General features: G+C 40.1%; 1 protein-coding gene across 4 annotated transcripts in view; it reads right to left on the reverse strand.

The window, feature by feature from the left end:
• ANKS1B (ankyrin repeat and sterile alpha motif domain containing 1B) overlaps window positions 1-23,342 on the reverse strand; it is a 231,398-nt gene that overhangs the window by 58,772 nt on the left and 149,284 nt on the right. For 2 of the 4 annotated variants that reach the window (XM_077468446.1, XM_077468448.1), the window contains exons 2-3: window positions 21,595-21,737; window positions 11,101-11,229 (exon numbers count right to left, since the gene is read on the reverse strand). In XM_077468446.1, coding sequence (XP_077324572.1) covers window positions 11,101-11,229; window positions 21,595-21,681 — 216 coding nt within the window. In that variant the 5' untranslated portion in view covers window positions 21,682-21,737. Of the gene's footprint in view, window positions 1-11,100; window positions 11,248-21,594; window positions 21,738-23,342 lie in introns of all 4 variants that reach the window. The other 2 variants (XM_077468445.1, XM_077468447.1) reach the window with 1 other exon arrangement.

The following is a 23,342-nucleotide window of genomic DNA, read 5'->3' on the forward strand; positions in this document are numbered from 1 at the left end:
TGAACTCAGTTTGTAAGTTCATCTCCTCCAGCGACAAATGGACATTCACATCCACTTGTCCTAGTACAGCACATTATTTACATTGGAAAAAGCCTGCCATTCATTGGATATGAAAGCCTATTTATGGCTGAGGCTAACATCTGCAGCTGTAGATAGAACAAGCTTTGAGTAACTAGGTCAGTTCTTCATAATAAAACGTTATTTCACGTGAACACTGTGCTGAGTTCATGGGATTCTCACGTCTACTGACAATACTTTGAAATTGTAGAATGCAGAAAATAATTAAATACCAGAAAACTGTATGCGTTCCTATAGGAGTTAACTATCTAGGTTTTATACTGGGCTGCTTTTAAGCTATTCTGGTGAGAATTAAGTGACAAAGCCTCCGATCTTAAAATTATACTGCCCAAAAATATTTGCCTGCAATGGAAGAGTGTAAATAGCTAATATTAGATGGTCACATTCAACTGAACTTGTTCTTTAGGCATAATGCACACAGGGCGTTTTTACAGCTGCTTTTACCAGCGTCAGATGTTTTTTTTTTTGCAGCATAAAAACACCTCTCAATGTTATTCTATGGCCTCATGCACACACAGCCTTTTGGGAGCTGTAAGTGGCATAGGTATTTTCAAGCTTTTTGTTTTTGGTTTTCAAGAACTGGAGGGAGAAGACATCAGCGGAGGATGGAAAAGAACCGGAGAGGGGAGAAGACATCACGGAGGAGGGAGAAGAAATGGAGAGAGGAGAAGACATCACCAGAGAGAGGAGAAGACATGTTGGAGCTGCTTTAAAAAAGGACTATGTCAAAAACCTATGTACTGTTTTCATTTATTTTTTTAACTTTTTTTGGGTGAATGAGTAGGTGACAAGGTGATTTGGGGTAGGGGGGCACAGAGCCCCCCTACCCCAAAGCACCCTCCCCCCATGTTGAGGACATGTGGCCTGGAATGGTCCAGGAGGGAGGGCGCTCACTTGTCCCCCCCTTTCCTGACCTGCCAGCTTGCATGCTCTGATAAGGGACTAGTATGGATTTGGAGAGGGGATCCCATGCCGTTTTGTTGGCATGGGGGTTCCCCTCAAAATCCATACCAGACCGAAGGGTCTAGTATGGTCTTGGGGGGAACCCCAAGCCATTTTTATTTTCATTTTGGCAAGGGGTTCCCCTTCAAGATCCTCATAGCACAAGTCGCACCACAAGTCGGATCCGACTTGGATGTGACTTTTATTTTAATCAATAGGCTCTCACAGGAAACCACTGATTTTGAATAGAGACGTGGTGCTAAAAGCTAGCGTGGCTAAATGCCCATTAACGCCAATGCAAAAAACTACTAAAAGCGCATTTTTACAGACGCTTTTTCCTGGTGTTGGTAGTGGCTTTGCAGTTTGTTTTTTCTAATGCCCAGGGTGTGTATGAGGACTTATGCCCTGTACACATGGTTGGACATTCCCGACGACAAAATCCGTCAGATTTGTTTCCGACAGATTTTGGCCTAAACTTGTCTTGAATACACACGGTTGCACAAAGTTGTCGTAAAATCCGATTGTTCAGAACGAGGTGATGTACAACATATACCATGGGACTATAAAGAGGCCAGTAGCCAATAGCTTTTGTCTCGTAATTTATTCTGAGCATGCGTGGCACTTTGTGCGTCGGAAATTGTCTACACACGATCAGAATTTAAACTATTGGATTTTGTTGTCGGAAAATTTTAGATCCATATCTTAAACTTGTGTGTTGGAAATTCCGACAGAAAAAGTCAGATGGAGCTCACACATGATCGGAATTACCGACATAGTCCGACCGCACATTTTCCATCGGAAAGTCCGACCGTGTGTACAGGGCATTAAAGTTGAAGATGTTTTGTAGCTTCTCCAAGCGATTTCATTCGTTTCTTTTAATTTTAGAAAGATACACAGGTAGCACAGACACCTTAATCATAGCACCATGAAATGTCTAGATGTTAATTGTTCTAGAACAGGAGTGGGATGTGTGAAATTGTGGAACTACTTGTGATTGATGAGGTGACAGATCCCAGCCACCTTTACCAACTTGTGACAAATGGTTGGTCAAACTCACACTGCACTGTCACTGATATGCGACAATCACAACCGCACTCTGCACAAAGATTTTCCAGCTCTTAGGACCGCAATCTAAGCGCCAGAAGGCTGAAAATGATGGTCGCTGGGTATTGTTAACTGCGCAGTTAAGGCTTTACATGCCAAATTAATCACTGCCAGCAGATATTTTTATTGTAAAATATCAAACGTTCACACTAATAAGTATGCCTTTTAATAAATGTCTGTAATACCCCCTGTCACCACAGACAGGAATATCCTGATATTTACTATTTAGTAGCCCTCTTCAAAGGGACAGGGATTCTTTAAGTTCTAAGTTAGTACCTTAGAGAGTATATTAACATTTTTCTAAATATTGTTTAAGAATAGAAAAGGTAAAATGGTGCAAACAAAATATTTACATAAAAAGAGTATTACAAGGGAAAAAAGACAATAGTGTAAAAATGGCTATTACAAGGGAAAATAAGTATTACAAGGGAAAAAAAAGACAATAGTGCAAAAAATTAAAAATAAAATAAAATAAAAATCCAGTCATTGAGCATAATGGATCAGTGGTTCCCACAGATCTTGGCTGATCCTTGTTCTTTATGGTAAAAAGAGAGCTCCAGACTACTGATGAAGGCCCACTTTTCTGGTCTCTGGTTTCTGCTGACAGAAATGAGCTGACCAATGAGAAGGTCTGAGAAGTGACAGATGAGATGTCATAGACTTTATGATTATTCAGATACCCTGCCTTCAAATCCATTTTCTAAAATGTATTATATTTTCCAGCATAAAATTACCATTTGAATGAATGCAAATATGATGGGTATTGGATGGCTATTTCACCTAAGTGAGGTAATGTTTCGAGTTTGCCTCCGGTAATCCAGTACCCTCTAATATATTGGTGTTTGGGCTCAAATGCTGCTAATTAATTGATATAGATGAACATGTCCTTATTCTGGAAGTACTGTTATTATCTCAGGAGTTATGACATCTAATGAAATTTTGATTCTCCAAGAAGAGATAGACAGAAATGTATATTCGGTAATTACTCCAGCCAAACTATTTACGACGGGTGATTAGCCAGGATTATTATCTGCATAAGATTAGCAATTACTTAAGCCTGGGCTTGACATTTTTATGATGGCTATTGAAGTGAGACTGAGATGTGAATTGTGTTAATTTCTGTCAGGGGGTTTATGATGCCTAAATCAAAGAGTTATCTGTTTGCCATGCTTTGGTTTTAATGTTGGTTAATTTGGTTATAAGGTTTTGCTGTCTATCAACATGCTGATAAGGATGTTTGGAATGCAGCTAAGAGGTTATTATTATAGGCGATGCACATCCTGGGATTGTGGAAAGGAAATAACTGCTGTTATGTGTCTCCTATTGTTACAAATGGTGATGGCTGACTTAGGCATTTTAAACAACATGGCTGCCCTGTGTGTCCAGTACTCATTATCATCACACCACTCTGTTCTACAGTAGTTACATAATCCTGTTCCTGGTGTCAGGTAGTCTGCATAGGTGTTAGTTCCTTGATTTGCGTGGCTAAAGGTGTTGTCAAATTGCTGAGGTAGAGATGCTAAAACTTATCAACATCTACATACCTAAGGTGTCGGCTCTGGAGAAGCTATAAAACATCTTTTAACATTATAGGAAAGTCCAATTAAATGTGATTACTACTAGATATAAATGACCTAAATAAATTAGAACTTTCACAGACAACAGCATAAAATATTTTACTTTTAGTTCTCCTGCTGCCCACACAATTCCTCAATGGAGAGGCCCTTGGCAGCATGGGTAAAAGAAGATGTGTCAGGGCTGGGCCCAGCCCTTCCTTCTCTGAGCTGTCCACAGTGACTCACCTGTTGATGATCCTGCTTGTCGGTCCTGCCTACTTAAGCCGTCCAATCCAGATGATCTCTGCCTTTGCCTTGGTCACATCTCTAGAGATGCTCTCCTGTGTTCCTGTTAAAGACTTGCTTGGCTGACATGCCTTCTGGCTCCCTGACGTTTTGACTTGTCTGACTATCCGTTCCGGTTCCTGAACTCTGGCTATGTTTTGACTATGTTTACTCTGTTTACCTTTTTTTTATTATTATTAAACAAGTATGATTTAACTGTACTTCTGTCTCAGTCTGATCATGGTTTCTGACAAGGAGGAAAAGCCAACATGGTTACAATATCACAATCTAACTGTACAATTCTGACTAAATTAGGTAAATCTATAAGAATTTCTGTAATGTTCTCAACTACGAAAGAGCCTTGGGGACATCCTAAAAAAAAAAATCTGATTTTTAAACCCAAGTGTAATAGCTTTAAAACTCGTAACTCTGACTTTTTAATGAAAGCATCCTGATTTGTAATATCAGAATTCTGACTAAAAACATAAATTTCAGAATTTTAGTTATTTAATTCTGACTGTGAAGCTCTGAATTGTGCCATTGAAATTCAGAATTCTGACTGTTATTGTCAGAATTCTGACTTTAATCAAATAATTCTGAGCTTTCATTAGCTTAGAATTCTAAAATAAAATCTAAATACCAAGTTTTAAGCTTAGAATTCTAACTTTCAAACTCAGAGTTTTGGCTTTTAATTACAGATTTCTGACTTACAGACACAAAATTTTGACTTTAATCTTATAATTCTAACTTTTAATCTCAAGGTAAGGTCAGAATTCTGAGATAATAAAGTTAGATTTATGACTTTTAATCAATAAATTTGATTAAAATAAAATCCTGATTTTAAACACAGAATTCTAACATTAATGTCAACATTTTGTTTCAAAATTTTATTTTCGAAAGGCCCCTGGGTTCCTCCATATTACAATCAGGCAAGCAGAATTAAAAACATGTAGGACTTGTGTGTGGCCATTTCTACTCTGAGAAGGTCTAAAAAATTGCCAGCCTATTTATTACAATGGTAAAGACATTTAAATATTTTACTGAAAAAAATTTGGAATAGCCGCGCTTAGGAAAAGATTCAGGTTGCTGCCGCCCTCTAAGTCCTCAGCCCTTGTTAGGAGGCTGTGGCCGTTTAGCTTTTTATAGTGTTAATGTGGGGCTTTTGGCGCTACCTATGCCAGACCAGATATTTTGCCTTTGTAATGTCCAAATTATATTTCCCAGTATTCGTTACAGTATAGTATAGTTTATATACTGTAACGAATACTGGGAAATATAATTTGGACATTACAAAGGCAAAATATCTGGTCTGGCATAGGTAGCGCCAAAAGCCCCACATTAACACTATAAAAAATGTAAATATTTTACCGGACGCCTCTTAAAAACAATAGGCTGCTTTCAATTAGATCATCTTTTTTTAATAACCTCCTCAAGCACCCAAAGCATATCCAGCCCACTCATGTACACATGGCTACTCCTTTACATATGAATGGAATGTTGGCTTCTTGTCACAAATATAAGAAGGCTCAATGTTTAAAAAAAAAAGCCAGTGAGTCACTATAATAAATAAAATTAAACATAGGTAATTTTTAAGCATTAAAGTCAACAATTATTACTCAGCGATATTTTAATCTCAGAGCTGTGTAGTCAGAGAAGGCAACAAATATGAGCTACGTGTGATGGCCATATTACCCGGTTTAGGAAAACAGCTAAATTCTAATTGCTAGCTGTCTTATGGAAAGTGGTAGCCAAGAATGATTTTGGCTATTCATTGTGACAGGCCAACGATAAGTAGTTGCTGCTTTAGCTCTCAATGATAATGAGATGCTACAGGCTTCTATGGTTATTTAAATAGTTTATCATATTTTTAACATTCTCTGCTGAAAATAAAGAGAGAAAGAATTTGAGAATCACACTTTACCATAAAATAATTTATGATTTATTATTTTAAAAATTCTACTTAAATCTTTTTGTATCTAAAAAGGGCACATAAAAACCCATTCTAAGTTGGAAAAAAGGACAGCGTTTTAAGGTGCATTCTTGCCTCTAACCAGATACATAAGCAGATATTAGAATTTTAGGACCTGTGCGTATCCAAAGTTGGATCTCAACTTGCATTGGTGAAAAAATTTAAAAAAAACATGCCCACAACACAAACATACAGTGGTGTGAAAAAGTGTTTGCCCCCTTCCTCATTTCCTGTTCCTTTGCATGTTTGTCACACTTAAGTGTTTCGGAACATCAAACCAATTTAAACAATAGTCAAGGACAACACAAGTAAACACAAAATGCAATTTGTAAATGAAGGTGTTTATTATTAAAGGTGAAAAAAAATCCAAACCATCATGGCCCTGTGTGAAAAAGTGATTGCCCCCTAAACCTAATAACTGGTTGGGCCACCCTTAGCAGCAACAACTGCAACCAAGCGTTTGCGATAACGTGCAATGAGGCTTTTACAGCGTCCTGGAGGAATTTTGGCCCACTCATCTTTGCAGAATTGTCCTAATTCAGTTACATTAGAGGGTTTTCGAGCATGAACGGCCTTTTTAAGGTCATACCACAACATCTCAATAGGATTCAGGTCAGGACTTTGGCTAGGCCACTCCAAAGTCTTCATTTTGTTTTTATTCAGCCATTCGGTGGTGGACTTGCTGGTGTGTTTAGGATCATTGTCCTGCTGCAGAACCCAAGTTCGTTTCAGCTTGAGTACACGAACAGATGGTCGGACATTCTCCTTCAGGATCTCTTGGTAGACAGCAGAATTCATAGTTCCTTTTATCACGGCAAGTCTTCCAGGTCCTGAAGCAGCAAAACAGCCCCAGACCATCACACTACCACCACCATATTTTACTGTTGGTATAATGTTCTTTTTATGAAATGCAGTGTTCCTTCTACGCCAGATATACTTGGACACACACCTTCCAAAGAGTTCCACTTTTGTCTCATCGGTCCACAGAATGTTGTCCCAAAAGTCTTGGGGATCATCAAGATGTGTTGTGGAGAAATTGAGACGAGCTTTGATGTTCTTTTTGCTCAGCAGTGGTTTTCTCCTTGGAATTCTGCCATGCAGGCCATTTTTGCCCAGTCTTTTCCTGATGGTGGAGGCATGAATGCTGACCTTAACTGAGGCAAGTGAGGCCTGCAGTTCCTTGAACGTTGTTGTGGGGTCTTTTGTGACCTCTTGGATGAGTCGTCGCTGCGCTCTTGGGGTAATTTTGGGCGGCCGGCCACTCCTGGGAAGGTTCACCACTGTTCCATGTCTTCGCAAATTTGTGGATAATGGCTCTCACTGTGGTTCGCTGGATTCCTAAAGCTTTGGAAATGGCTTTATAACCCTTTCCAGACTGATAGATCTCAATTACTTTCTTTCTCAATTGTTCCTGAATTTCTTTGGGTCTCAGGATGATGTGTAGCTTTTAAGGATCTTCTGGTGGGCCTTACTGTGTCAAACAGCTCCTATTTAAGTGATGCCTTGATTGTGAACAGGTGTGGCAATAATCAGGCCTGGGTGTGGCTAGAGAAATTGAACTCAGGTGTGGACAACCACAGTTATAGTATGTTTTAACAAGGGGGGCAATCACTTTTTCACACAGGGCCATGATGGTTTGGATTTTTTTTCACCTTTAATAATAAACACCTTCATTTACAAATTGCATTTTGTGTTTACTTGTGTTGTCCTTGACTATTGTTTAAATTGGTTTGATGTTCCGAAACACTTAAGTGTGACAAACATGCAAAGGAACAGGAAATGAGGAAGGGGGCAAACACTTTTTCACACCACTGTATATTTCCATGCTTTGCTCCTGCATGATTTCTGGGAACCGTCTATCCAAACTAGGTGTAGGTGCTTATGCAATCTGTTCTGCTATATTATTTTGCTTGTCAGCACAGGAATTAATGTGAATACAACAATAAAAATCTTACCCCTTTTCCCACTCTGTTTAAAAAAATATATATATTGTCTGCATGTAAGTAACATTTTCTGTATGGAAAAAATAAAAATGATGATAATATTAGAATAATTTTCAAATCAGCAGTAGATATCCAGCAGGTTCCTGCAATAAAAGACAGTATGTACTTGGTGGCCCATTTCTCCTCTATTCTAGTTCTGAAAATTTAGAAAGCCTTTTGGCATTGGACACTTTCAGAAATGTTGGATGCCTGTATCGTATTGGCTCCTTCTTCCAAACCCGATGTCACTGCTATTGTCCTGCCAGTGACATAGGTGGGTGAAGGAAGGAAACAGCATGAGGCAGGGGGACACAGGCATCTAACATTTCTGGAAGTATTGAATGTCAAAAAAAAGGCTTTCAGAGTCTGCAGAAGCAGAATGGAAATGAATGAGACTAAAAAATGGGCCAACAGATAGGTGGGTATATTCTGTCTTTTACTGTGATGACCTGCTGGATTAAAACACTTAAAGGCTTGACAGAATCTATTTAAGAAGCAGATAGCCAGTATAGTTCACTTTAGGCTGGATTCGCACCTAACAGCACATTTTGAAGGCTGTTGTAATACACATTGATGCACTTTGTAAATGCACAATGCTCTTGTTTCCTGGAAGTGCACCTATTAATTTTAAAGTGGTTGTAAACCCTTACAAACCACTTTGACCTACAGGTAAGCCTAGATTAAGGCTTACCTGTAGGTCCAAGCAATATCTCCTAAACCTATATGGTTTAGGAGATATTTGCCCGAAAACGGGCACCGCTGTCTACGGCGCATGCGCCGTAGACAGCGGCGCGCAGGCGCACTGAGCGCGGCATTTCCAAGAATAGAGCTGCCGTGCGTGTCGACTCCCGTGCGCATGTGCGGGAGTGACGTCATCGCGGCTTCGCCGAATGACAGCGGCGGAGCTGCGAGACGCCACCAACAAGATGGATGCGGCGGACTACAGGGGACTTCGCTGGCTCCTGTGTCAGGTAAGTGACACATAATGGGCTACTATGCGATGCATAGTAGTCCATTATGCTTTGCCTTTGCAGGGAATGAAAGAGGAAGTAAACTCATCAGGGTTTACTTCCTCTTTAAATGGTTCCCCAAAAAACACCAACGCAGTAAATAATGCACCAAAAGGCACACACTAGAAAACACGCGTGCTGTTTAGCAAAAAAGGGTCAGGCACATTCTGTGGTGCATGGTAGCGTCTCGAGAGCCACCAGGAAATAAATATAACACTGTACTACAATGTGCATTAGCAACGTGCCTACCAATGCTTAACAACATGCTCACATAGGTGTAAGTGGGCCCATAAGCTATTTTATTTCGTACACGGTATTTTAACACTTGCATCAGCAATGTAACCAACTGGTATACAATGTCTAGCATACATGAATGTACAAAAAAGAAAACATCTCAATGCAAAAAAGAAGTCACTGCAGGAAACATTAAAGCTTTTGTATAAGGATTTTGTCATATGTTTCTTAAAATCTCAGCAGTTTCTCTGCCCTGCATCAATATATTTTCTAGGGCGTTTAAAGGGACGGTTTCCACCCATGTTCCTTCTTAGCACACCAATGTGCCCAGGAGATAAAAAATGTATAAATATTCTGTGGTCAAGGGAAAAAAATCTATTAACAAAGCTGCTCACACCTCTGTTATTGCAACTCACTAATCTGAAAGTACTGTATATATAAACAGATGTGCAGTGTATGCATGAATAAATAAATAGATCAATATACCAATAAATATACTAATAAATACATTTTTTTTAAATAATTTTTTGTTTATTGTTTTTTTTTTAATTATTATTTATTTTAAGTACAAGTTACATGGGCTTTCTTCCTGCAGCTCATATGTCCACCTTGCAGGTACCATAGATCAGACTGTGGAGTTTTTTTTTTACAAAACTGGGGTAAAATGTATGCTGTCACTCAAAGCAATCAATCAGGTTTCATCTTTCATAACTTGGGAAAGTGAAGGAAAGAATCGAATTGGGTGGCACCAATCCCACTTTTGTGTCATTAACCAGTGTGTTCAGCCTTAGTTGGATAGGATGTGGTCATTGTCATACCCATTTGTAACTGAACCCTATTGACAAGACTATCCATAGACTTGCAGTAAAGTTGATGGGGTAAACTTAGGCATGGATATATAAGGAAAGTCTTATCTAAACTGGGCAATAGTGTTGGATCTGTGGGTACAGGTTCTCATTTAACAGTCTCTGAGGGAATGTTGGGCATCAGATGTCTACCCGTTGCCTTCCTCCTGATGACGGCATCAATATGCACATGCAGGCTTGTATAACCCAGGCTATATGCTAGAGAGAATAAATGCATATCCAACTGCCAGTTGAGGACTATGGCTCTCTGATATCTTGGAGTAAAATAATAATAATTACAGCATGCATAAGGCTAGGCCCATCCACATGGAGCCAGAGAAGGGTCCTTAGCATTGAGGAAGCTTCAACCAGACTGACTTGTTACATGTGTACGCTGTGCTTCTTGAATAATAGTACAGCACCGTTCTTATGTGGGCTATGGATCAGTTCAGACTTATGATGGTTCACTACATACAATACAATATCTAAGCTTATCTTGGTATTCTCTTAGCAGTTGTTCTGCAATGGTGCTGACAACACTGTCTGACATAAAGCTACTAAGGAACACCTACAAACCTCTACATGAAATCCCACCATTACTTTATGACTTAGCAATTAAGCAAGTCAGTATGTTTGGACATATAAAAACATTACAAGAATAAACTTTGTACTCGCTAAAAGTTCTCCAATGTTATATAAGACTTACCAGGCAGACCGATTACTGCAATCAACTTGTGCTGAGACAAATGTAAGGTCTGTTCGTACTTATCCTCTTTTGAAAATGATGGCTCCCTGGCTGACAAGCTGTCACACTGACCTGTATCAATAGGCAGCCAGTGGAGTCGGATCTCCTAATTTGGAAACTTGTCTCAGGGGTATGAAAGTTGATAGAATAGCATGGCAGCCCAGTAATTTGTATTTTTATAAGAGGAGTGTTGCACAATGGCAGCCCCCTTATTTTTATAAATACAGGTGTCTTTAATTACCAGTAGAACAATAAAAAAGGGTGCAACCTTTAAAAGCGAACCTGTAAAACTGGGGTTAATGATAAAACCAAGAGTCAGTCATCATAAGGAAAGACGCTGTAATACTTACATATGCTTTGTAATCACATGCTTGGAAGATGAGTTTTTCGGGGTGATGCTGCCAGTACTGGAAGGGTATGGAGCCCGTGGTTTCATTGGGGGCTCGCAGGCTGATGGAAGGTTCTCCCCAATCTCCTGTCTGAAAATCATATTTACTCTAAAAGTAACAAGTGTCAGTTTAGTAGATTGTACAAGAGATACTTAGTGCACACGGAACACCATGGACACTACGTACATACTCCCGAAACGGAACAGACAATCTTCGAACAACACGAAGACATTCATCAAAACTAAAGAAAGGTGATAAATTATTCATATAGTAGAAACCCATTGGGTGATAGACTTGCTTTCCTAATCTGCCTGTAGGAAGTCACCAGAAGTCTAATGACTCAAGGCTGCAAACTTCATTTTGTCAGTGTCGTGATTTATTAAAGACAAACTAACCAAACTTACTAGTTAATGTTTGAAAAATGGGCAGGAATATTTCCCAAGAGCTGATTTGTACAACTGACCCAACAGGAGAAAGGAGATATTTTAGAGTGGCTTTCGTATAACTTGAAAGCTTGGTATTTAAATCTTGACTTTTTATAAACTGGCACTGGAACCCCGACATTACATCCCATATTAGAATGTGCTACCTTTCAAAAAGTCTCCTGTACGGCATTTCAGGTAATGCCAGGTAAATAGATTGCTTGGAAGACTTTTGGGTCTCAACCCAAAGAAGTTCATGAGCAGTGCCTACGCAAATGGTATTCTCTGCTACCAACCCCATGAGGTGTATACGTCTGAATTAGTGATTAGTGATAGGTCTAAGCAATGCAGAGAGGTGGTCACCTGTGTCTTCATGCCTGGAAGCACTAGGCATTTCCCAGCCACTTCAACTGAACAAAAGTGAAGGTTGACAAACATGAATATAAGTAGGACAGAGGGTGGACTTTAAAGAAACTTTGCCCATTCAGGCGGTCTTTTAGTTTTGGTGGTTATATTTGTGTTAGTGACATTTTCTAACCTCTTCTACGGTGCTGGACAACTATTGGCCAACAATTCAAATTTTGTAATCATTCTTCAATTTTCATTTATCATTCCCCTGTGTTGCACAATGCTTCTTGAATTATGATAATTGGTCTTTATACAAGAGATCTGCTTGGAGCACAAAAGGACATGTAGTGCTTTTTAATTGGGGATCCAACACTTGATACCGGGATGCATAGTTCACAAGATTTGCAATACATTGTACTGAGTGCTTTATATTTGATTCAGTGTATAAACCATGAAGAGGTTCAGTTATCCTATAATGCAGGGGGAGATGTGGCTGCTCTGCTCCTTTAGGCCTCAAAGAAATGGATGCTTTAGGAAGGAAAAATGCACTAGTGTAAAATTCCGGCATTTTTCTGCACCTTGTGATCCAAAGGTAGTCCATAGAGCTGGCCAAATTGGGGTGAATGGCTATAAGTACTTGTACTCGGATAATGGCAGGTGCTTTTGTGGATCAGCGTAAGCATCCATGTGTGCGTATGACATATTCGCTGAACATGGAAATTCTGTATTGAGGGAGTTCTATGCATATGTTCCTGTTTATACCAATCAACAAAAGCCTCAGCCTATATCCAGGTACAAAAACATACACCTATTCACGTCTATGGCTACCTGTATGTGCCTTCTGTGGAGGAGTAAGTACCACAGAGTGAGGGGTCAGTAGTACGTAATGCAGCATTCTGAGGTCAGTAGCATTTGTTACACAATGCAGGGGTCAGCAGTATGTAACACAGAGTTCAGGAGTAAATAATGCAGAGTGCAACAGACCAGTAGTTAGTAATGCAGCAGAGTGCAAGGGTCAGTAGTATGCGACACACTAGTCACAGGTCAAGAGTAACTACCACACATCTTCCCCCAACAAGCAAAAATACCTCCCTCCCAGTACAAACATTTACTTCCTAAAATAAAGTTGTCCACAGGACAAATTCCCCCCTTCCTCTGTTAAATTCACTTACCAGATCTCAGACCTCCCATCCTTTCCGGATCTCCCCCTGGCTGTGTCATGTCAGAGCCTATAACTTGCTTCAGCTTTGCATTGCCTGTTTCTGCTCTCATTTGAGACCTTAAAAGTGGCTACCACTTCTGACAGAGGAGCAGCATGAACTGTTTGTTATTTACCCATCACATGGCCATGATCAACAGATAGATTGCAATCGACCTGTTGCCAACCCCCTTTCTAATGTTGAGCGGCTATTATAGGAGAACTGCAGGAAAACAGCAAAGAGATTCCAGTCTTAGTCCGTAGGGTTCAATATTGAGTTGGCCCACTCTTTGCAACTATAACAGCTTCAACTCTTCTGGGAAGGCTGTTCACAAGGTTTAGGAGTGTGTCTATGGGAATGTTTGATCATTCTTCCAGAAGTGCATTTGTGAGGTCAGGAACTGAGTCCTGAGGTCAGGACTCTGTGCTGGCCAGTCAAGTTCCTCCACCACTAATTCACTCATTCATGTCTTTATGGACCTTGCTTTTTGCACTAGTCCAAATCATTTGGTGGAGGGGGGATTATGGTTTGGGGGGAGGGTTTTCAAGGGTTGGGCTTGTCCCCTTAGTTCCAGTGAAGAGAATTCTTAACGCATCAGAAAATGAAGACAATTTGGACAATTTCATGCTAGCACCTTTTTGGGAAAAGTTTGGGATGCCCCCCCCCCCCCCCGTTCCAACATGAATGTGCACCAGTGTACAAAGCAAGGTCCATAAAGACATGGATGAGTGAGTTTGGGGTGGAGGAACTTGACTGGCCAGCACAGAGTCTTGACCTCAAACCGATAGAACACCTTTGGGATAAACTAAAGCAGAGACTGCGAACCAGGCCTTCTCGTCCACATCAGTGCCTTACCTCACAAATGTGCTTTTGGAAGAATGGTCAAACATTCCCATAGACACACTCCTAAAACTTGTGGACAGCCTTCCCAGAAGAGTTGAAGCTGTTATAGCTGCAAAGGGTGGGCCAACTCAATATTGAACCCTATGGACCAAGACTGGGATGCCATTAAAGTTCATGTGCATGTAAAGGCAGGTGTCCCAATACTTTTGGTAATATAGTGTATGTGAATCAATTTGTAATTCTATTTAGCCAGTCTTGTGACATGTCCCACTGCACAGCAAGAAAGATCACTGTTTTTAGGATTACCTGGTTGCTAATTGTACAGAGGTTATGATGATGATTTATTGTCCAGGTTCTCTTTGAACCTGGACAATACCCTATAATGTTTAGGCTGAAACGCGTTAGAAGGCATGATAGGGTGTATGTTGAGTCTTGATAGGGTGAGAGTCTTGATAGGGTCTTGATAGGGAGTATGCTGTATACTTTAGGGAATAAATCTACCTGTGCTTGGAACCTCCTGGAGTGCAGATGTGTTCTTTTGTTTTTCTTTATACTGTACATATACAGTACATACACAGAGCAGAAAAATGCTCAGTAGTGCACCCTACCAGGAGGAAGATCGTGCAAAGCAGTAACAGTGTCTGCTTTCTTTTCCTTTATTGTTTAGTTTACTTTCTGGAAGCACAGAGGTGATGAGCGAACAAAGCGGGATTGCTGAACGAGGAAATAAGGGTCACCTGTCTGGCAGTGAATTGCAACATGTGAGTAAATCAAAGGGCTGGCTAAACAGAATCACAACTCCCATGGCTAATTAAACAGTAAGGAATTTCATGCCAGGCACACTGATTTCAATGGTGCCTATTCACATCAATGCAACACAACTGCGAAGTGACTTTGGGGAAAGTATCTGTGCTGCTTTGGGGTGATGCAGCATGACTTGGAGCCTCATAGACTTCAATGGCGACACATCAAAAATGCATGTACATGCACTTTTTGGTGTGTTTTTGCCTGCAATCTTTGTTGGTTGTTAAGGAGAAGGCACCTGCTGGCCTCTTAACAACAAGTGATTCATTGACATGTTCATATTTGGTCAATGATGTCTTAAGGGGGTGGGACCACCCGGTGAGGTCATTGACCAAACATGGGCATGACCATATAGAGTCAATGATGACACAAGGTGGCCCCCCCCCCCCTTGTGACATAACTTACCTCACCCCCTATGTTTTTTTAGGCAGAGGTGGGAAGCTGAGCTGTCATTTGATTGCGGTAAGAAGCAGGTGCAGTCAGGTGTCGGTAATTTATTTCCTGAGGGTTGACGGCTGTCGCCCACATTGATTGGCATTGACTTACATCACTGGACAACGTGATTGACGATGGATCTACACCAGGGGACATTTTTTTTTTTAAATAAAGGACTTGTTAATAACTGTTTTTTAATTTACATTTGACATTTTTTGTTTAATGAGTAGGGGTCTAGATTCCGATAAATCACCTCCCGCACCCCCATAACCACTGGGCCAGGGTTATGGGAAAGAGGCCCTTGTCCTAGGAAACATGGGGACAAGGTGCTGGAGGGGACAGGGGACTCCTTGGCAAAGTACTTCCTTATGTTTAAGGGCATGTGGCCTGGTACAGTTGGGGGGGGGGGGTATTGCACACTTATCCCCCACTTTCCTGCCATGCCGAATGCTTGGATAAGGATTTGTTATGGATTTTGGGGGGTGCCTCCTGATGTTTTTTTTAATTTTTGATCTGAAAGGCCTGGTATGGACTGTGGGGTCCTCCAAGCTTCTTTTTGGATTTTTACTGACAGGCTCCCGGCTGACAGCAGAGAAGAGTCACTGGTTGTTAGGACGTCAGCGGGTTCCGGCTTTTTAACAACCAACATTGCTGGATGACAGCGGTAATGAGTCAAAACGCAGTAGCATAAAAAATTCAAAAATGCACGAAAAATGCAACCACAATGCACTACATAATTGCACTGAAAATCTGATCTAATCGCAGCCGCACTAGTGTGAACCTAGTCTAAATGCACATGCTGTTTATTTAGCTATTCTTACTGGAGTTCTGCTTTAATTCACCTGAGCATTCGACTAAATCTGCAGCAAATTGTATCCCAGACTGCTTTCAGAAAATCAGCATTTAATACACCTCAGCACATATCTGTGCAGAATCTTTACTGTGGGACTTCAATAAACCTCTCTAATGAAGCTGATAATGGGGGTTTCCCCGCATTGAAATCTCAAGGCGCGCACTACGTCTCCCTCATCATTAGCGCTGCACGGGAAGCGATCAGGCACCCAGAAGCAAGGCGCATTTCACTGTGTGGGAAATAATTACATGGTAGTGCGATCAGGGCAGGAGAAGTTTATCTCATTTACACATAAATGCAAACAAAATGACAATGGAAGCCATTAATTATATATCTGCAGTCTTCTGAACACAGGAGACAAAAATATTTCACTGCCACAAAATATGTATGAAAGGGACACCCATGGAAGCACAGTAGACATTGCGGCCAGTGGGTGATTTTTATTGGGATGACTGAAGGCCTACTAAGCAAAATGATATTCTGATTTAGTATGTGTAGTGCCTGGATGAGAAATAATAAAAGCAAACCTGTGCTATGTCCATGCAGAGGAAAGCAACAGGTTTTCCTTAATCCCCCCACCCCTACCCAACAGCACGTTCTCACTTTTGCTTTAATCATCTCTGTTTAGCTTTTAGGAGTGAAGAAAAAAAGATTTGCCTATAAATTGCTCTAGTTGGAGCTTACACAGGGCTGAAGACAATCCACACCCCCATGTGACCGTGCTTGGCCAATCACTAATGGAGTGCTTCATTATACCCAAAAGTATTGTTTTTTTTTTGCTACTGGCAGCTGAACAGAGTGTAGGGGAGTGAAGGAAAGGTAGATATGTTGTGCTGAGGAGGGGGTATTAAAGTAAACCCGCTGCTTTGGACTGTATGGGCAAAGCACAGGTTTGATTTAAGATGAGCTTTTCTAAACCAGTCAACTAAAAACAGAGTACTGAAGCCAGAGAATCAGAACAGCAGCCAGGCAACTGCCATTCTTTAGAATGCAGTTAACAACGACAGTCTCACTCTGATCTGGCTGCGATAACTATTAAAGTGGTATTAAAGCTTTGTTTTTCTTTGTTTTTTGTTTTCTTTTAAATAACAAACATGTTATACTTACCAGCTCTGTGCAATGGTTTTGCACAGGGCAGCTCCAATCCTCTTCATTTCGGGTACCCCGATGGTGCTCCTGGCTCCTCTCCCCTCGACTAGTACCCTCCAGAAAAATGCACAGAGATATAGATTCGCCCCCCCAGCTTTCTCCTCATTGGCTCACTGACTGTGACTGACAGCAGTGCGAGCCAATGGACTCCTTCTGCGTCTCAGACAATGAGGAAGGAGAATCCCGGGACAGCTGAGGCTATCCTGAACATCACTGGATCGAGGAAAGCTCAGGTAAGGATTGGGGGCTGTACACAGAAGGTTTTTTGCCTTCATGCATGGAATGCATAGAATAACCTTTAGAACCACTTTTAAGTGATTGTAATATCTCGTTTTTTTCCCATAAAAATAAAAAACATGTTATACTTACCTGAATGTGCAGTGGATTTTCACAGAGCATCCCAGATCCTCCTCTTCTGGGGTCCCTCTTCTGTGATCCTGGCCTATCCCTTCTGTTCAGTGCCCCCACAGCAAGCAGCTTGCTATGGGGGCACCCGAGCTGAGTCACAGATCCCTGTGACCTTTCAGACATGGAGCCCCGATCCAGCCCCACCCCCTCCCCTGATTGGCTAGCTGACTTTGATTGACAGCAGTGGCAGCCAATCCATTAACATAAAAAAACTGTTGTCTTTACAACCACTTTAAGCCATCCAAAAATGGTGCTTAAAGTGCATGTAAACCCTGAAAATAAACGTATATTTTTTGCTCATTTTTGTTACACTTAACACACCGATGAAAGGGGTTTGATTAATAAGTATAAAAAATCTACTGATCCTGACAGAAATCTAGTGCTGTCCAGTGCACTGTGCAGTGTTATCTAAAGCTGTGTCTTTCCCAGTTCACCTCTGTGGACAACAGATCCCTCTTTTCCCATGTTATACAAAACAGGATAAGTAGATTGTAGTCCTGTCCTAGGGTGACAGCTATGCTCCTTTATATATACAGTATAGTGAGTAAACACTGTCAACCTCATAAAGGAAGAGTTTGATTAGAAGAATCTCCAGGTGAATATAAATGAAAAAGAAAAACTGAATGGCCATCACATCTATATGTGATCTATACATCTAGACCAGGGGTTTCCAAAGTTTTTAAACAAAGGGGTGGTTTATTGTCTTAGGGAGCCAGACTGTAGCCAATGGGTGTAGAAAATGCCCCAGGGTCAGTGGAAGTAAACAGTGCCCCATCATTGGTTGGAGGAATAGTACATCATTGTTGGTAATAGTGGGGCAATAGAGTCCCATTGTTGGTATCAGTGGGAAGAATAGTGCTCCATTGTTGGTGCTGGTGGGAGAAAAAGGGCTCCGTCATTGGTATCTGTGGGAGGACTGATGCCCCATCACTGGGCCAGATAAAGACAAGTAAAGGGCCGCATCCGGCTCCTGGGATGCAGTCTGGAGACCACTGATCTAGGCAGAGGACTTAGGCACTTAGGAATGGAAGAAACTTTTCATGCCTAGCAAATGTTTGGGTAAGTTGGCAAAAGAAAAAACTCCCCCTCCCACTGGATAAATAGTATGCCCATCCTTTAGCCATCTTGAAACATGATATTATCATGTTGTGATATTTCTTTCATGTACCCAGGTGCTAAGTGAAGACCATCATAAATGGAAACAAGGCCAAAGCAGGGCTGAGCTAACACATAGGCAAGAGAGGTGCAACTCTGGTAGTAATATGGGGGGGGGGGGGGGGTAAGATAGATCTGCTTACTACTGCTGATTACGCAGATTTACATCTAGCTCCTGCTGAAGTATATGAAGAGCACTCTCAACACCTCTGTGTGTGAATAAAATCGGAATATCTTGGTTGCCGTATTCATTCATAAATGTAAGAATATTGTTTAATGCGTTTGTTTTTTTAATGCTGATGTACCATCAAAATATTTGTCTCACATAAGCAAATTTGCAGTCAACCTGCAATTGTTTAAATTATTTTTATTTTTATTAAATTGTTCCCAGTTAACCCCTTACTGACCTTTATTTAACCCAAAATAGGTCGTATTAACTCCTGCTTAGCCAAAGCTGATTGACCGGGTGAAGGAAATTTTGTTGGACTGACATAAAATATTCATACGCTAGTCAATTGCATCATGGCTAATTAAAACTGCCCCTAAGTGGTAAAACAACGGGACTAACGGTCTGCAGAATTTCTACATTATATATGCTTTTATTTAACTATTTTTTACAGGCGCTAGAGGCTACTCATTCTACTGTTATATGGTGCTTTGCATTAACTTCCCATTTAATTGTCATTTACTGGAGCCCGTTGAAAAATATCCTCAGGAAAGTAATGTTAGGCTTTAGAGGTGAAACCGTAATATCTAATCAGCTGAGCTCTGTGATGGTCATTGCCGCATATAGTATGATATTTCCTCAGACCATTGCTAAATGACATTTAGGATACATTTTAGCCTTGTCATAAAATCAGCTTTTAATAATATGAACTCGCCTCCATAGTTTTACTTATATTTCTTGACTTTTTATATTAAGACCTCTTCAAGACACTTTTAATAACCTGCTTTACGGTCTACATAAAGTTGAATTCAGTGGGGAAGAATAAATTAGAGCTTTTAAAGTCAGTAGTAGTTATTTTATAAGCTATCTAGCCTATAGGCTGAGTTAATAAAAGCATGGTTTGCTTTTTGGGTGAGTTTGGAAGCTGACATTTAAATCAAGCACCTGTGAATTTAAAGTGTATCTAAACTCTAGAACAAAAGAGGTAATAAGTTGCAGGTTACTAGTCCTTAAATGTGTGGCTGTGTTTTTGTACCAGACTTTTACTGCATTATTTTTTCTGGCAATCCTGCCAGTAACACATTTCCTAACCTAGGATGACAAGGTTCACTCACTGCACTGTATATGAAGGGGCAACATTGTAACCTTAGCAAAGGACTACAGGACTCCTTCCTAACAGAACGTTATCAGCTAACTAGATACAGGCAGGATCAGTAAGGATTTTTTTCCCATATTGAACAGATATAACAAAACACTTTCGACTGTATATTTAACAAACCAAAAAGGCCCAAATAAAAGAAGTGCACTGTTAAAGAATATGTTACCCCAACATTTCATATTCCAGATATGTGCCTGCTGTACCATGTACTTGTATGAAAAAGTATCCTGTTCTCTTTGCATTGCTTGTCTTGTGTGAAATCCCTGGTGTTCCTGCCAGTCCCTCTGCTTTCCTATTAAAAATTGACCACACTAAGCAGGAGAGCACAGAGTGGTCGGTTCTCTAGCTGTGCTGGGAACTTGGCCTGCTCTCCTCCAATGATCAGACTTGTCTTGGCACACCCCCTTCCTCATACTCTTTAAGGTTTAGATACTTTTTGATGCATTTTTTTTGTCCAGAGAATGATAGAAAAGATATTACATACACGTCAGTTCTCTTTAATAAAAAGAAGGCAATCATACACAAATTGTATTGAGTTTACTTTATCCTCAGGGTGACAGTCAATGTGCTCAGGTACTGTATATCAACTATAAGGCACTGGATAATGACAATGGTTTGCAAATCTTGACTACCGTACTTCATTGTTGAAGGAAATCTGGCAAATCTTTCCTTGTGGATCGATGGCCATACATGGATCGAAATGCTGTCTTTCAATCCATGTGTAACCATTCCTGTTAGACAGAAATCAAACATTAAATCGTTTTTTAACTTAGCTGGCTGTAGGAAAAAAATACAAATCATCTATGGTCAGCTTTAGATGTCACTTTTATCCTTCAAGAATTCCCTGGAATTCAAAGAACTTTTGAAGGCCAGTTGAGGAAGTGTGGTCCTAAAGCTTTTATATATGTGCTAAAATGTTGAATCTGATGAAAGCAATCTAATGTGGTTTAGCACAAAGGACTAATCTGTCGTACCTCCTAACAATCACAGATTTCCCAATATTTTAGGAGGAAGGTTTGTCAAATGTGGCTATATAATATATCTAAATATGGTCAGAGCTTGGGGAAGTGGCTGTGTATGTGTGGGAAATATATAAATATGGCCAAAGTGGAGGAGAAGTTTGGGCACGTGGACATTAAAAATGTAAATATGCCAAAGGTGAGGAAGAGTTTGAGTAAGTGGGTATGAAATATGTAAATGTGTCAAAGGGTAGGAAAAGTCTGGAAAAGAGCCTGTGTGAGTGTAAAATATATAAATATGCAGAGAGGGGAGAAGGAGCTGGGGCCAGTAGACATGATATATGTAAATTTATCAGAGGATAAGAAGGATCTGGGCAGGATAGTCCTGCTGTGTCCTTCGTTTTACCTTGGGAGGTAAAGTCTAGATACATAAACATGGCACTATGGATTGGTCAAAGCATACCCAAGATGTATTTCTTCAAATACTATTACATTTTATCTAGATTTGAATACACAAGCATAACAAAAGCTTATGTCATTATGCAAGTGTTTTACCTGAGCCATCTGTCTTTCAAGTTTTGACCTCGGTATATCATCGAAATAATTCTCATTTCTTCTCCTCCGTCCATCCCCTTGCATCATAATGTGGGAAAAATCGAGCGATCCACCAGTCGGATACAGCTTTGCGGATTTTGTGACTGAAAAGGAAAAGAGGAATATATTAGTAATATACATTTGGGGTAGATGGCTGACATATTTCTAGAACTGGTCATGGCGGCCCATGAAGGAAGGTAAAAATTACTGCAGGTCAAACCACCACTGTTTGCACAAAAACAGTAGGGTTTAAGAAATTAGGAGGGAAACTATACAGGTTTTGGATCAATTTTGTTATTTATGAAATGTGTGAGTTTTTAAACTATTGTTTGATATCTGATTTTTTTTTTCTTTTTACTATATACATACAATTTTTTTTTGCAAACAAATGTATTTTACTGTATACTGGGTGAAGAATTCCCAGAGCACTGTGAATAATCTAAGAGCAGAGCACAGTCTGCATTTATCTCCTATTCAGGTTAGCCAATAGATCATATTTACATGACTAAAATAAAAACATGTTTAAAAAATGTTGTAATCCACTGACTATAATAAATAAATGTAAAGTATACAACACAATAGATATACATTTCATTTAAGATTTTCCCATTATTTTTTCCATTAGGTACACACTTTTAGTTACTAATTTCTACAGTGATAAATGACATGGAGGGCAAAGAATCTAACTCTATATTGCCCTGAGGCTCCATTTATGATTAAAACGGTTAAAGAAGCAGGTGTTACTGACAGGACAGACTGGGCTCTAAAGGTTACCCATACCTAACAACTTTCTGAGATTAAAAAGAAGGACGCTAATAGGTAAAACACACCCAATTACACAAACCAAGAACAAATAATTAAAAGAATTACCAAAAGAATGATTGGTTAAACCCACAAGTTCTTTGTTTCACCACTACTTCATACTGTTTTTTCAAAATAAAAAATTCAATCATTTGTGGGTTGGATGAAAGATTTAAGCCCCGTATACATGATCAGAAAATCGTACAAAAAAATACCGCTTTTGGAGCGATCGCCCGATAATCAGATACTTAGTACAGAGCTTTCCAGAGCCGATCATGACAGTTATTATCGGATCGGACATTCACAAAAATATTTTTCGTACGATGCCAGATCGTACAATTTTCATTTAACCAGTACAGTTGTCGTTCAAAAATTCAATACAAATACATTACCATACATTACATCACATCCAAAAAATTTTCTGTCGTATGAGAATTTTCGTGATTTTAGTAAACTCTTCAGGTTCGATCTGAGATTAGCATGCAAAAAAAAACGGACGATCATTCGTCCCATAATCTCATTGTGTGTACCAGGCATAAGTGTAGTATAACACTTCTGGTAGTTGAATAGTAGAATGTCTATAAAAGTCAATGAATCAAACCACAAAAAACAGGAAGGAAAGGGGGACAGAGGGGTTTCAAAGGGACAGTTCCTTAGCTTGGTAATATCTTCTATAATCCTGCCTTACCTTTAGGGAGAAAAGCACTGCCTAGCAATGAAATTTAGGCTCCCAAAATGCACTTCGGAGCTGCAGTCATGGATGCTTCCTGTCTATGTAACAGCTCCAGAGCCTAAAACTTAAAACCTAGAGAGAACTAAGCTGAGGACAAGGGAGCACTGGCTGAGGGTAAGGAGGGCCATCCCCCTTAGGCTGGTATTAAGAAGATATGCTGAGTTGGTGCCCCTGA

The sequence above is a fragment of the Lithobates pipiens genome, unplaced genomic scaffold, assembly GCF_037356315.1.
Source record: "Lithobates pipiens isolate NorthernLeopardFrog02 unplaced genomic scaffold, aLitPip1_a1.2 Scaffold_8, whole genome shotgun sequence".
NCBI classification, from domain to species: domain Eukaryota; kingdom Metazoa; phylum Chordata; class Amphibia; order Anura; family Ranidae; genus Lithobates; species Lithobates pipiens.